Source organism: Labrus bergylta, chromosome 23 (assembly GCF_963930695.1).
Source record: "Labrus bergylta chromosome 23, fLabBer1.1, whole genome shotgun sequence".
Classification (NCBI taxonomy): Eukaryota; Metazoa; Chordata; class Actinopteri; order Labriformes; family Labridae; genus Labrus; species Labrus bergylta.
Window position 1 is genome coordinate 16,411,743 of NC_089217.1, and position 15,285 is coordinate 16,427,027.

Here is a 15,285-nt window from a genome sequence, read left to right on the forward strand (position 1 = left end):
GCACTGACCCTTGAGGTACCCCTTTGGACACTTCTCCCTTCCACGACACTCTAAAGGATCGCCCAGAGAGGTAGGACATGAACCAGCAGAGGGCAGATCCTGAGATGCCAAGTTCAGAGAGTGTGGATAGGAGGATTTGATGGTTGACTGTGTCAAAGGCAGTAGACCGGTCTAGCAGTAATAGAACTGAGGACTGACCCGCAGCTCTGGCAGCTTGTAGCGATTCTGTTACTGACAGTAGTGCAGTTTCAGTAGAGTGGCCCCGCTTAAAACCTGACTGATTTGGGTCAAACAGATCGTTTATGGACAGGAACTCAAGAGACTTGCTTAAAGACTGTGTGCTCAAGTATTTTTGATAGAAAGGGCAGAAGAGAAACCGGTCTGTAGTTTTCAACCTGGGCTGGGTTTAGTGTGTGTTTTTTGAGCAGAGGGGTGACCCGAGCTTGCTTGAATGCAGTGGGGAACACACCCGTTGACAGAGAGGGGTTGATGATATAGTTAAGCGCAGCATTAAGCGGAGAGGAAATGGTCTGCATGAGGCTTGATGGTATTGGGTCCAGAGGACAGGTGGTGGGCCAAGAGTTTAGCACAAGCTTAGAGACTTCATCCTCAGTCAGAGAGGAGAATGAGTCGAGTGAGGAACTTTTGGTTGGTGCCTTTGGGCTGAGTTGGTCAGGTTCAGAAAACTGGTTACTGATGGTTGCAACCTTTTCAGTATAATACAGGGCAAACATGTCTGGTGTGAACAGATCAGAGGGTGGAGGAGGAGGTGGTTGAAGCAGTGAGTTAAAAGCAGAAAACATTTTTCATAGTCACTGATTCAAGATGGCGGCGCCCTGCTCGGCTGCGGCTGCAGTGGCTCGTGATAGCAACAGGAATATAATGGCAAATAACCCAGTCAGTTCTGATAATTTCACAGTAAACCTGCAGCGTAGTTACTCTAAAGTAATATACGACCGCCAGGCAATTTTAGTTTTAGGTAAATCAAACAGTTTCAGTCCGGTAGATGCGACTACTCTGGACCTTCTACGTAGCCTCGGAATACTACGCCGGCTACAACCAGCGGCCTGTGAAGCAGCGGAGCCTCGTACCAGCGGAGTCCGCCAGCGGAGGAGACGGAAGCGGTGTGACCGGAAGCAAAAACGGGGATGCCGAGCGGGGCTAACAACCAAGCTAAAAGCTAACCCGCACAGAACGCCGCTTCCTTCCATCATGCTTTCTAATGTCCGCTCCCTGGAGAACAAACTGGACTACCTGAAGCTGGATTTAACTGCAAAACGAGAGATGAGAGACTGCTGCGCCATATTTCTCACAGAAACGTGGCTGAAACCATCCGTTCCAGATGAGGCAGTTAGCATAGAGGGGCTAACATTATTTCGGTCGGATAGGAGCAGCTCTCTCACTGGTAAATCCCGAGGCGGCGGTGTTTGCATATACACCAACAACAACTGGTGCAACAACGGTGAGATAGTCTCAAGTCACTGCTCTCCTGATGTAGAACTACTGACTATAAAAAGCAGGCCTTTTTATTTACCCCGGGAATTCACTGTTATGATCTTCACAGCAGTGTACATTCCTCCCAGTGCAAACACCAGATAAGCCCTGAATGTTTTATACTGCTCCATCAGTGAACTGCAATCTACACATCCAGAGGGAGTTTTCATTGTGGCAGGGGACTTTAATCAGGCCAATATGAAAACTGTTTTTCCTCATTTCCATCAATATGTGGATTTTGCAACCAGGGGTGGGAGCACGCTGGACCTGGCCTACAGCAACATCAAGAAGGCATTCAAGGCTGCACCCCGCCCCCACCTTGGCTCCTCAGACCATCTCTCTGTGATGCTAATTCCAGCATACAAGCCCCTGCTGATCAGATCAGACCAGTTTGATAAATCTTGTTAAAAATATTCCTCTATTTATATTTTTATATATGAAAGAAGTAGTGCCATCAAAACATATTTTAATACCCAAACTTAAGTGTAGTCATTTGGGAAGAATTACCTATTTCAACAGTTTAAATTAAACACATTTTAAATTAAATCTAATTTTCAGAGGTGGGACATATAATAAACTTAATATAAAGCCTGTATAAATATCAACTTGATGGGTTGTGAGGCAACAAGCTGTGAGGAGCTTTTTCTATATTTTAATGGAGCTAAATTTAGTCCTTAAAGATTCAAGCTGAAAAGATGATATTTAAACTCATTTGTGTTAGTCTCGTGAAATATTACACATTAAATAACATCTGTATGATACTATATTGTAAGTAGTAATTAAAGAAAATGTGTACTGGAGACAGACAGGGTAAATGCATAAGTGACATACACACATACTTGATGCCATCCCTACATACGTCACAAAAAGTCTGAACACACCCCTGCTTACAAAAAACATCAACGTAAAAAAAAATAAAGGGTCACACATTTTTACATTATTGAGCAGTTAAAAGGTCAAATGTAAATTCAGTTGGACATTAAAATACTCTTAAAATGTGACATTTGACTCTGCATTTAAAGAATTATTGGTACAGTCAATATGAAGTGCCTTGTTGTGTTTGATACTTGAAATACCTCCTGAACCATCTGCCTCACTCTACCTCCATATCCCCAAGATGTTATCCTTTAAGAATTATCTGAGCCCAGTTGTTTCAAATGAATCCAGATAAGAATGATCTGGATTAGGTAGTCCAATTTTTTTTTCATATCCAGGAGTCCAGTTCACTCTTTTTCACTTTTACCTACCCAGGATCACTAGCCCAACTCACTTTCATCCTTGTTTGAAAAAATAAAATAAATAAAAAATTAGCTCAATCTGATCTAAGCAGGGACTTTTATGGATGAACCAAAGTATTCTATAAAGGCCTAAAAGGTTCAGCAGTGCTCTAAATAGGACCTCACACTGCATACTTTGTCCACAGGGGGGCGCCACAATCCACACAAGTTGAGAGAACCTCTCAGCTTCAACACATTTGATATTTAACGTCATAGTTGACATTTTCTTGTAATCCATCCTGAATCCAGCACTCTGCTGGTATCACCATAATCCTGAGTTTTTGGATTAAAGAAATCCTAGTCAAAAATTTAGACAACAAAAACTGAAGGTTTTACCAGTGAACAAAACAGGATTGCATTGGTTTTATTTGATTATGTTTTCCTTTTCTTTTTTAAACAACCTGATTTCAAGATTTGATCCTATCCATAGCTTTAATCCTGTTGACTTGATGATATCAGGGAAGTATGATGACTTCTTTTAACGTTGATCTGATCTGCAGAAAATACTTTATGGGTGCATAGTGCCTCATAATGGTTCATAATGCAGAACAAATGGCATTGCAAGGTTGTGAATCATGCAGATAACCTTTCAAGTCGAGTATTCATGCTGTTAATTATTACAACCCTGATTCCTAAAAGTTGGGATGCTGTGTAAAATTTAAATAAAAATAGAAGGTGATGATTATTTTTTTTAAAGGTTGAAACACCATGCCTGGAGCTAGTGCTAGCTCTGGGGCTACGTGCTCCAACTCATCCCTCTGCACCCGCTTTCTCAGCCTGACACTTCGTACTATTGCCGTCCCCGCTTAGAGAGTCCGGGTCGAACTTGCTGCTCATCTCTTTGCTACAGTTTAAAATAACTCCCTGTCTTCAAACAATGACACTTCACCCACGGAGAGCCCTCTGCCCCGGGCCTGACAAGTTCAAAATCCTGGCGGACGGAAGTCCTGTAGTCAAGCCGAGCAACAGTGCCGGTAGCCGGGCAGCCAACTTAACAAAGCTACCGGTCGACCAGACCTCATTTCTCAAAGTTGTGTGTTTTTTCCCCCCTACATGTTATAAAGTCTTGTTTGTGCACAATAGAAAGTGGGGCATAGCCCCAGTGAAACGCTGCTCCGGTGGTGGTGGGATAATAAATCCATTTCCCTCACGCATCTGTGAGCGACCTGAACGGGGATTCAATGAGAGCAGCCTGGAGCAAAGCCCGCCACCATGTACGGTCCTCCCCGGAGTCAAACGGGACATGCACCGTTTTTAAACTATCACAACAAATTCATAAACCAAGCAAACTAAACTGAAAATAAGCCTTTTCTCTCTTTTGTATAAAAAAAAACATAGATAATATATTAACAGCGGACTTCAGTTGTATCCGCTGATTCTCAAAACGTATTCGATGGGAGTCTTAAAGAGATACGTTTAAAGATAAAGATAAAGATAAACTTTATTGATCCCCTGTGGGGGAAATTTGTGCATTACAGCAGCTCAAGAAAACAGGGGACGGGAAATAATTATTAAAAATAAAAATAGATGTTAAAAATTAAATCAAACATATTTACATCAGTTGAATAAATAAAAAATACAATAATGGAAAATTACACAGTAACTACACTGGAAAGAGTTATTGTTATAAAAAAAACACACAGTGTGTAGCATGAGGTGGTGATGCTGTTAAAGAGTCTGATTAAACAGTCTGATGGCAGATGGAATGAAAGACCTGCAGTAGCGCTCTGTCTTGCAGGGTGGGTGTCTGAGTCTGCTGCTGAAGGAGCTGCTCAGGGCCCCCACAGTGTCATGCAGGGGGTGAGAGGGGTTGTCCATGATGGATGTCAGCTTCACTAACATCCTCCTCTGATCCTCTCACCTGATCAGCTGTTATGGAGAGGCCGTCGGAGGAGGAGGAAGAGGAGGAGGTTGTTGGGGGGTCGTCTGAGGAGGAGGAGGAGAGGGCTGTTGAGGGGGGTGGCAGGGTACTCAGGGTACTCAGGGTACTCAGGGTACTCAGATGGAGTGTCTGAGAAGTGGGCTGGTCTGTGCTCTGGTGGGTGGGGGTGGGGTTGGGAGCAGAATCAAATCTATTGAAGAACAGATTCAGTTCATTTACCCACTCCCTGTCTCCTGCTTCAGGGCCCCTCAAACACCTTCTGCTGTGACCTGAGATGTTATTCAGGCCCCTCCAGACTTCTCTTGCATTTTTATGTTGTAAATGCTCCTCCATCTTTGCTCGGTAGCTGGCTTTCCCCTTCTTGATTTTTTTTTTGAGCTCCTTCTGCACCCTCCTCAGCTCCTCTCTATCTCCAGCTCTAAAAACTCTTCTCTTTTCATTGAGCAGGGTTTTCAACTCAGGGGTCACCCAGGGTTTGTTGTTGGAGAAACACTGTATTTTTTTGGTGGGTACAGTGTTCTTAACACAGAAGTTCATGTAATCTGTGATGCAGTGGGTTAAACTGTCAATGTCCTCCCCATGTGGGCTGCACAGCACCTCCGAGTCAGTGGTGTCGAAGCAGTCCTGCAGCGCCTCAGTGGCCTCCTTAGACCACTTCTTCACATACCTGGTTGTGGGGGGTTGTTTTTTCACCATAGGTATGTAAATGGGCTGCAGTCTCAACAGGTTGTGGTCTGAGCGGCCCAGGGGGGGCAGGGGTGATGATCTGTATGCATCCTTGGTGTTTGCATGTATGGTGTTTGTAGTGGAAAAATACTGTCTGTCTGTCGCCCTCATTTGAACTTAAAAGACTTAGATGTTTGTGCGTCATTTAGCAATTAAAAACTGTTTCTCTCTATGGCCTTGGTCTGCATCTCCAACAGGTACGCTCCTCATTATCTGAGTACAGCATGATCCTAAATCAGTGCCCTCCTGACAAAGGAGTTTCTGTTCTGTTCCACCGTACCAGGTACCTTATAAAGAAGCTTGCATACAGTAGATAAATCACCAGGCAAACTAGAAGAAGCTGTAGCCACTAGGGCAAGCTGAAACCAATGACCATGTATTACTCATGTATATGCAAAATACCTACACCCTGTGAATGTATAAATATGCTCTGCAACCGGGACTGCCCCGGGAATCTTTGATGCACTTGTGACTGATGTTACTTTTGTCGCTGATTACCCCTTTTGCAAAACAACTCTTACTATATGCAATAAAATACACAAAGACAAAAGACTTTGACTTGAGATCTTTTATTACCAACAGAAAAATCCACAACAAGGGAACGGATGAGGAAGGAGGGAAGGGATGAGAAGTAGGGAAGGGAGGGTGGGTAGAAGGATCTGAGACAAACGGGATGTGGTGAGGTGACCAGGTGTGAATAAGCTGTCAGGTAAATACAGGTGCGGTTTTAGGCATGATCCTGCTCCTGAACCTAAGTAAATACATTAACGCCAGTGAACACCTGTCAGTGAGCAAAGTTCCTTTTTGTTATCTGTTGTTTGAGCTGGTGTTTTTATTCATTATCGTCCAGATCTTGTAGGGAGGAAAGTCTTATGAAGAGTAGCCGTCATCTTCATAATTGCACCTTGATCACTTTTTGAAGCTTGTTATGACAGGTTGTCTTGTTTTCTGAGTAAAAGGTTTACTTTTTTTAATTTGGATTTCCGTCACATCACAGAGATTTCACCACTGTGTTCACTCCAAATTAATCTCTTCTGAGGTAAGCTGTAATATTCTTTATTTTGTTTGGGTGTACCTTATGTTTAATTTTATAGACGCTGGGAAAACAACATGTTTCCATTAGTGTCTACTTTGAAGGTACTTTTTTTAACGTTTTCTGTACCTCTTTTATGCTGCATGCTTTAAGCTTCTTGCTTCTGATTTTTGTTTTTAATTGAACCCCTGTATCACATTTACTTGTTTTGTTACTGGATACTTTAGGGATAGGAAATACTCTTCACTGTTTGAGTTCAAGCTCTGATATAAAACCCCATGTCATATATCATACTTTATCAATCTATGATCCCATCAGTTAAAAAGCACATGTTCAGTTTGATAAATTTAGAGGTAGTACAGTGCCATCAAAATATATTTAAATGCCCAAAAATAAGTGTATTCATTTGGGAAGCATGAGCTATTTTAACAGTTTCAATTAAATTACTGCAGACATGGTATCATATATGCTGAAGTTGGGAGAAACAGAGGTGATGAGGTTAATTTAATGTTATCTGAAATTATACAGATATTAAATTAAATTATATAGAATCATTGATTTTTTAATCGACAAAGTAACAAGTGAAACTGAAGAGAAAACATTGAGGAATAAACGGAATAGAATTAGAATCTGAAATGTAAATGTGTTAAAGTATAAAGTAACAAAATAGTACCAGTTAAAATGTCTACTTCAAAACAATCTTTAGTTAGGTATTAAGGTCTTTTACCTGCTTTTTGTAAAGTGTGTCGAGATAACACTTGTTATGAGTTGAGGTTATACAAATAAAAATTGATTGATTGATTGATTGATTGATTAGACTAAATGTACATGTTTCCTTCATGCCTCCATTACTGCGTGCCTGCAGGTAAACTAACCCTACCTTAAGTCAACAGTTTGTCCTCATGTGACTTCAGTACATTTCATAAGACCATGTAACCTTGGCACACCTGATTGTGAGAATTTGACCATCAGTATGAACATTGTAATTATGTTCCTGTCAAACCTCTAGCACCAAAAAGTTGTTTTGTTGTACACTACCTGTTTGGTAACATATAATTATCACATTCTCGATTGACTAGATTAGTTTGATGTTGGTAGTGAGACATGATGACACTATAAATATTCAGAGGTTTTTATGACTGAGTTAAGTGACTTCCAGAAGAATTCATATGATAAACTTAACACAGAGTCTGTTTCCCCTTTTTGTTGTTTTAATCCAGTACCAGAGGACTCACCATGTGGCTAAAAGGTTTTACAAGTAACCATGTCAACATGAAACTTCTGAAGACCTGTGTCATCCTCCTCCTTGTGTATGTGTTGTTCTTTACACTAAGAAACATGGCCCTGCTGCAGGTGAGAACTGGGATTATTGGTAAAACTTTAAAGGTGGAATTTGTATGTTTTGAGTCTGATTACAGGAGACTATTTACAACAGTCTCTTTCGATGTACTCTCAGATAACATTAATCTTTTTGTTGCAAATAAACACTACAGGGGCTGGGGGGTGAGGGCACTAGCATGGGCCCTACTTGAAAATGATGCTCACCTGCTGCACCCCCAAAATCCTAACCAGCTATTCACCTTGTCAAAGGTGGGACAGATGATAATATAACATTTAGGTGGGGAGCATTTTTAATTCAAATATTTCACTGCTTCATTCCATAAAGATTCAAATTAAGACATCAGACTTAAGACATGAAATGTTGAATTTATTTTTTTAAATTTTGTTAATAATAGTAATTCTGAAGTTACAGGAGTGTCCACTAGAGTGGACATCATGCAACTCTATAATGCAAAAAATGTTTATTTATTTATCTTATAGTGCATAAACAACGATAATAATTCTTCCCCTTTCAAAATCACATTTCCAATTTTCACATGTCAACTGGGGTGGAGAGATCCATTTAAATTTAAGTTTTGAATATAATAATATAAAGTGTTTGAGTTTTTGAGTGTTCCTGTTTAAAAAAGGAAAAACATGCTTAATGAGCTCAAACTACGTGCTCAGTTTTTGCCTTAAGGCTGTCTGAACAGCATTTAATGGGAGAAAATAAATTTAGAGTAACCAAAACCATCACAACATCAGTTATTTTCATGATGAGCAAAGTCTCAGTATTGCCATTGAAATGTAGCCGGCAATGCACGATGCCCAACTAGTGGACAGCCGATCAATCATGATTTTCTCCAAAACTAAAATCAATATTTGGATCTTTTCACAATAACATTGCTCCTTAGTTTTTACTTTATGTTAAGAAAAAAACATCACCTGCAAGTTATATGGACCATCTACATTTTGGCACACTTTCAACAGCTGGCCAATGGATGACAGTGTATGGGCTGACTTGCTAAAGTCCACTGGAGTGGAAAACAGCTTTTGAATAGCTGTCCATTGTAGTGACCAGTATGTGTGAAAAGGATAATTATTGGTACAGTCAAAATGAGCTGCCTTGTTGATTTGATTTTGATTTGATTGATTTATTTGGAACATGTAAAAAATGAAAAACAAAATAATAAAATAGCTGTAATTAAAAATATGTAAAAAAATAAAGTGAATTCACAACATAAGAAAGAGAAATCATAGTTCATTCGTTTTTGATGCCCGAAAAGGAGTAAGAAGAATGATTTAATCTACCCCTTTTAACTCAATTTAATTTGTATGAATTATACCATAATATATAATATTAAAAATTGTAATTACTTGTATACCATAATGTAACTATTCTCATTACCATAATTATTTACAGTGTGCCATTACCAGTAATAAAACCCACAAACTATACTAAAGTAAATCATAAACTAAATAATTACAAACACACCCCAGTGATTGTATTACCCTTCCTCATGTACTATATGTTGGAGGGTCAGGTTTTAACCATTTAATTGTGATACAGTTGAGAACTGCTGTTATCACAATTTCTAAAAGGTATTTAATAGCTCTACCATCAACCTATCGGTTTTAGGCCCAGTATTTCCTCATTCGATCTTTTGATGAAATATTGTTTCCAGAGCCTCAGAAACCTCCTCCCAAAATGTTTTTAATGTTCAAAATATGGGTATGGGTGCTGATTTGTCTACCACTATTTATCCAACATGTATCACAGTATGCTGAGACCATTTTAACCACTATTACTGGTGTCCGTAAGTATCTCATTATCTTCCACTTCAATTCCCTCCATGTATTAGAATTGGCTACAAGATGTGCTTCAGTTCATATTTCTAACATTTTTCCCTCTGGTATGTCTACATTAATTTCAGTTTCCCATCTTCCTTTTATCTGCATTGCAATTTTCAAAGTCATACCTGAAAATACATGATAAAAGTGCAGCCTTGATTTTATTCCCACAACATTTCTCAAAGAGGTTTTTAACACAGTTGGACCCAGTATTTTATCCATTATTAATAGTTCCTTGGCGGAAGGTGTAGTCCCCTCTGCTTTTAAACATGCTGTGGTCCAACCACTTTTAAAGAAACCCAACCTTGATCCCACTGATTTTAACAATTTTAGACCAATCTCAAAACTTCCATTTTTATCAAAAGTTTTAGAAAAGGTGGTTTCAACACAACTTTTATCTTTTATGACTGAAAATAACCTCTTTGAGAAATTCCAATCCGGTTTTAGAGCTTGTCACAGCACAGAGACTGCCCTCCTCAAGGTAACCAATGACCTTCTTTTAGCAACAGATAGAGGGGAGGGCACAATTTTAATTCTTTTAGATCTTAGCGCAGCTTTTGATACTGTTGATCACACAATTTTAACTGATCGTCTCAGACATTGGGTTGGTTTAAAGGGTACTGCACTTAGCTGGTTTTACTCTTATCTTTTAGAAAGAACCTTCGCGGTCACCATCGGTAACTACTCCTCCTCTACCTCTAACATTACCTGTGGTGTACCGCACGGTTCGGTTTTAGGTCCCATTTTATTCTCCATTTATATGCTGCCTCTTGGCCAAATAATTGAACGCCACAATGTCTCCTTTCACTGCTACGCAGACGACACACAGATATGCCTTCCTTTAAGACCTGAGGATGCTAGGAGCCTAGCTGCTGTCAGAAACTGCCTAAACGATATCAACTGCTGGATGGCGCAAAACTTTCTCCAACTGAACAATTCTAAATCTGAAATCATAATATTCAACCCGCCAAACACCACTCATATCTCAAAGAGCAGCCTCGGTCCCTTATTCACCAATGTCCAACCCACCGCCAGAAATCTAGGAATAACATTCGATTGCAATCTCACCTTTGAATCCCATATCAAAACAGTTGTCCGATCAAGCTTCTTCCATCTACGCACCATCTCCAAAATTAAAACAATCCTAACCCAACGAGACCTTGAAAAGATCATCCACGCCCTCATCTTCTCCCGACTTGACTACTGTAACTCCCTCTTTTCCGGAATCACAAATAAGTCACTGTCTCGCCTCCAGCTGGTCCAAAATGCAGCAGCTAGGCTTCTTACTAGTAACAGACGACATCACATCACTCCAATTTTAGCTTCATTACACTGGCTTCCTGTACGTTTTAGAATCGATTTTAAGATTTTACTCATTACTTTTAAAGCACGGACGGGGCTGGCTCCAAGCTATATAACAGAGTTACTGACACCATATGAGCCAGCCCGCAGTCTTAGATCCTCGGGTGGGAGCCTCCTGGTCGTTCCAAAGTCGAGACTTAAAACTAAAGGTGACCGGGCCTTTTCAGTCAGGCCCCCTCGACTTTGGAACGACCTCCCTGAGGAGATAAGACTTGCAGATTCCCTCAATTCTTTTAAATCCCTTCTTAAAACATACTTTTACAGACTTGCTTTTATGTGATGTCGTCTTCTTAATGTCTTCTCTTACTGGTTTTACTATTTTTATCTTCTTCTACTTCTTACTGTCTTTTATTTATGGTCTTATCTCGTATTCATGCTCATATCTTAATCTCCTCTTGTGTTTTAACTTGGTAATTTCTTATCTTACTTACTTTGTCTATTTATGTTTCGTATTTATAGTTCATTTTTATTTTTATTAATATTATAATTTTGGGTTTTTTGATCCTTTAACCACTTGTTTTTATTTCTTTTACTGTGCTTACCTTCTCATTGCTTTTTATTTGCTTTTATCTCTTAGTTTCTTACATCTTTTTAAATCTTTGGTCCTCTTGGTCTCAGCTCATGTTGTTGGGTTCTTGTGTTCCTGGGTTCTTATGATGGTTCTTATGATGGTTCTTATGATGGTTGGGTTATATATGTCTGGTTGTGTATCGTGCACTTTGGGTTCTTTTCTGTTGAATTGTATTTAATTATTTTTGGTATTTTGCATCTGTTATATTCTTACTGTTGTTAATGTTTTTCTGTGTTTGGTTTAGTTTGCTTTGTTCTTGCTGTTTGTCAAAGCACTTTGTAAACCTGTGTTTTTAAAAGGTGCTATATAAATAAAGTTATTATTATTATTATTATTACTTGTAATTTTCTCACCCCCCATTTCCTGTTTGTGCTATAAACAGAAACTCCTCAATTCAAGGGGCTCCAAGATTTTATTCCATTCTTTATGCTTAGTGGAAAATGTCCTGAACTGTAAATATATAAAGAAATCAGTGTTAGGAAGTGTGAATTCCTATTTAACTGTTCAAATTTTAGACTTCTATCCCTGTGGAGTTGCTGTAGCTTAGTGAGTTCATATTCTGACCATTTCCTAAATCCTGCATCTGTATGGAAGGGAGTAAAACCCTTTATAAATTCAATGTAAGTTAGTCCCGAGATTGCAAACCAAAAGATGCTTTTACTTTCGTCCACATATTTGTGACTCTGGTCCATTTAACCATTTGAATGTCCCCTAATGGGACGTCTATGAAAGCTAAGGCCTGCAAGGGATTTAATATGTGGATGTCAGTGGACAAGAAAACATCCACCACATCTTGACTTAACAAAGACAAGCCACTCTGCGATGCTCTTTTCATACCTAGAAATGTTACTCGCCTGTTTCCTGTTAACCTTATTAACTGTAAGATGTTCCATCAGCTGTTATTTAAAGCATTTTACAACTTTTATACTATTTTGTTGCCACTGTCCCAACTGTTTCAAACATGTCTTCACCATCAAATTTAAGTACAATTTATTTTTAAATGGAAAATGACTTGACCCTCCCGCTCAATCTTTTCTGTGGTAAATTGATGCACCGTGCTCCGGCATCTGGCAAAAATAGAAGCCTTGTGTAACTGCTACGGATTGCTCCGGACTGGCCGAGCTGAGACAGTGGAAGCTGGTGGAATTTGGCCGTCAGACACACTCTGGCTCAGCATTGAAAAAAGTCTTTGTTATTCCCTCACAATCCTGTAACTTTCTTTCTTGTGTAGAGATCATGGCAATATATTTGAAAAATCTTCCATCCTCTTTTAGTTCAATTTAGTCCATTTGTTTGATACATTGTTGTAACCATCCTTCTTTTTCGACCCCTTGCCAGATTAATTTTGAAGAAAACTCTATCATCTTCCTCAAGAAAGTGACCTCCGCTCCTTCCACCGGTCCTGTGTTGGCTCCTTACATGCCTGACAACTTCTGCACCATCAAGCCACTGTCTTCTGCAGATGCTAAGGAGGAACGTCTCCTATTGGACTCCATTGCTTGGCCTGAGACTCCTCCTCTGCCAGCTCCTTTTTCATTGAATCAGACAAGTAATGCCGCCCACAGCACCTTTACCATTCTCCCAAGGAGGGGTGGAGGAGATTGGCATGTAGGAGACCAGCTGGAAGTTATTATACAAATGTACAACTTCCAAGGTAACCCCAAGAAGTCTGGAGGAGATGCAATTGTTGCCCGGTTGCACAACAGGGCACTTGAAGCAGGTGTGGCTGGACGAGTGGTGGATCTCCTTAATGGCTCCTACTCTGCTGTATTCTCTTTACTCTGGGAAGGAAGCGCACAGGTTGAGGTACAGTTCAAGGCTATATCCTTAAATGTTAATGTACAACAAGTAATGCCAAAAGAATTACCTATTGCAATGGTATTGTCCTGTAGGTAGTTTAATTCATGAAATCTAAACCATTCCCCCTGATTACTTTTGCTAACAAGCAACAACATTCAAAGTTAAAACGAAGACATTGTGGAAGTCTGCAGCGCTCCTGGTCCGAAGAAAATACAAGGAAAGAAAACTCTCTGTGCTCGACCAACTAGTTGCCGACTACGCACAAAGACTCTTAAAAACATGCTGTGGAAGCAGGGAAAGTGATACAGACCTGTCTTCGGAGGAAGGCCAGCACTTGAGAGACGAGGAGCAATGGGAGACTACAGTCTTTGATTCCCTGCTGTTATTCCCCAGTTCTACTCCAATGAGGGAATTGAGTCTGACTCCCCCCTACACTTTACACCTGGGCCACAGGCCTGAGTCTGTCCAACACACGGCTGGTCACAACACTCATAACACTTTATGTTTACACTTTTTAATGGTCTGATGCTCTACAGAACACTTTAGCCACTCTAAAATTGCCTATGGGCCAGAGATGGTGTCAGAATTGTTGGGTTAGATAGTTGCAAAACTAAGGGTCCGGATATTATGTTACGAGCCAATTTACAGAGTACTTGTTGCAGTGGCCTGGGATTAGAATCCACTCTTGGCCTTTTGCTGTATGTCACCCCCCACTTTCTCCTCCCAACATTTTCTGTCTGTCTTCAGCTGATATAACAGAGAGAAGAAAACAAGTTCTACTGGCCAGCTAGTGGAGAGTTTACCATATCAACCAATCTCTCTTAAGTTAAATAAATTAGCAACTTCAGTGGGCTGAAGCAAAAAAAAAAATAGTTATGAACTATCTAATTATACAAGTACTGTACATGGGGTATTTCTTGTATGTATAACTTTAAACTTTTGTTCTTTGTTTTATGAGGTGACCCTTGTCCACTCAAGTGAGGCTGTCACAGTTCTACGTAGGCTAAACAGAGATCATCCTGATAGGGTTCGCTTCCAAAGCGTCTTCCGCTCAGGCTCAATCTCTGAATCTACCATCTGTAATGTTTGCCTACGCCAAACCAGCCAGCCACAGTGCAACTACACTGACCTCCATACAGGTGACCCGTGGTTCTGCTACAAGCCAAAGAATCTGAGCTGTGATGCCAGGTTTAACCACATGAAAACAGGATATAATAATGTACTCAAGACCGAAGAGTTGAAGCTCTTTCAAAGGTGATGAAGTTTAAAAAAATACTTTTTTCACTTGATGAATACATACAAATATTAGAGCTTACTATGTATCTCCTGATTTAAATATGTCTAGTTAATAACAACGGACATTTATGAGTAAATCTAAAGGTATTTATATATCTTTAAAGCCCAAATATGGAGGCAGAGTAACTTAATGCAATTAAATCTTTACCTTTTGGTAAATCATGTTTTGACAGTGATTATATTAGTGTGTGTAAAGTACAATATATAATGTGAATTTTTATACAGGAATGTCAACCTGAAAGTCTTCATTCCGGCTTCAGGACCTGCCAGTGTCACTGTGTTGCCACGAAGGAAAGGTAAGCATGATCTTTCCTACTCTCACCAATAAAAATCAAAACTGAATGAGCTTGAGACCTTGACAGTTAAAGTGACTTGTGAAAGAGTACATACAACCTTTTTTCAATTCTTCTCAGGGCAACCTGCAGTCAATCAAGACAGTGGGAAGTCTGGACTCTCTGGGTATTACTACCAGGGTGTGTGGCGATCACTAGGTGGCTTTAACGTTAACCAATTCAACAACGACTCTGCAATCAGCCAGTGTTTGAAAGGCAAGGTGGTCCACATGTATGGAGACTCAACCATCAGGCAGTGGTTTGAGTACCTCGACGCTTCGCTTCCAGGTATCTGTTCCACAGTTATTGTAGGCAAAATTTGGTTCATTAATATTGCAACT

General features: G+C 40.0%; 1 protein-coding gene across 8 annotated transcripts in view; it reads left to right on the forward strand.

Moving 5' to 3' along the window:
• The first annotated feature begins 835 nt into the window (after positions 1-835).
• Positions 836-15,285, forward strand: part of LOC109977736 (NXPE family member 3-like) — a 62,269-nt gene continuing 47,819 nt past the window's right edge. For 3 of the 8 annotated variants that reach the window (XM_065951061.1, XM_065951066.1, XM_065951067.1), the window contains exons 1-6: positions 6,202-6,418; positions 7,633-7,765; positions 12,855-13,322; positions 14,275-14,570; positions 14,838-14,908; positions 15,026-15,232. In XM_065951061.1, the coding sequence (XP_065807133.1) occupies positions 7,649-7,765; positions 12,855-13,322; positions 14,275-14,570; positions 14,838-14,908; positions 15,026-15,232 (1,159 nt within the window). In that variant the 5' untranslated portion in view covers positions 6,202-6,418; positions 7,633-7,648. Of the gene's footprint in view, positions 1,463-6,201; positions 6,419-7,632; positions 7,766-7,905; positions 8,031-9,512; positions 9,550-12,854; positions 13,323-14,274; positions 14,571-14,837; positions 14,909-15,025; positions 15,233-15,285 lie in introns of those variants that run through there. The other 5 variants (XM_065951063.1, XM_065951062.1, XM_065951060.1 and 2 more) reach the window with 5 other exon arrangements.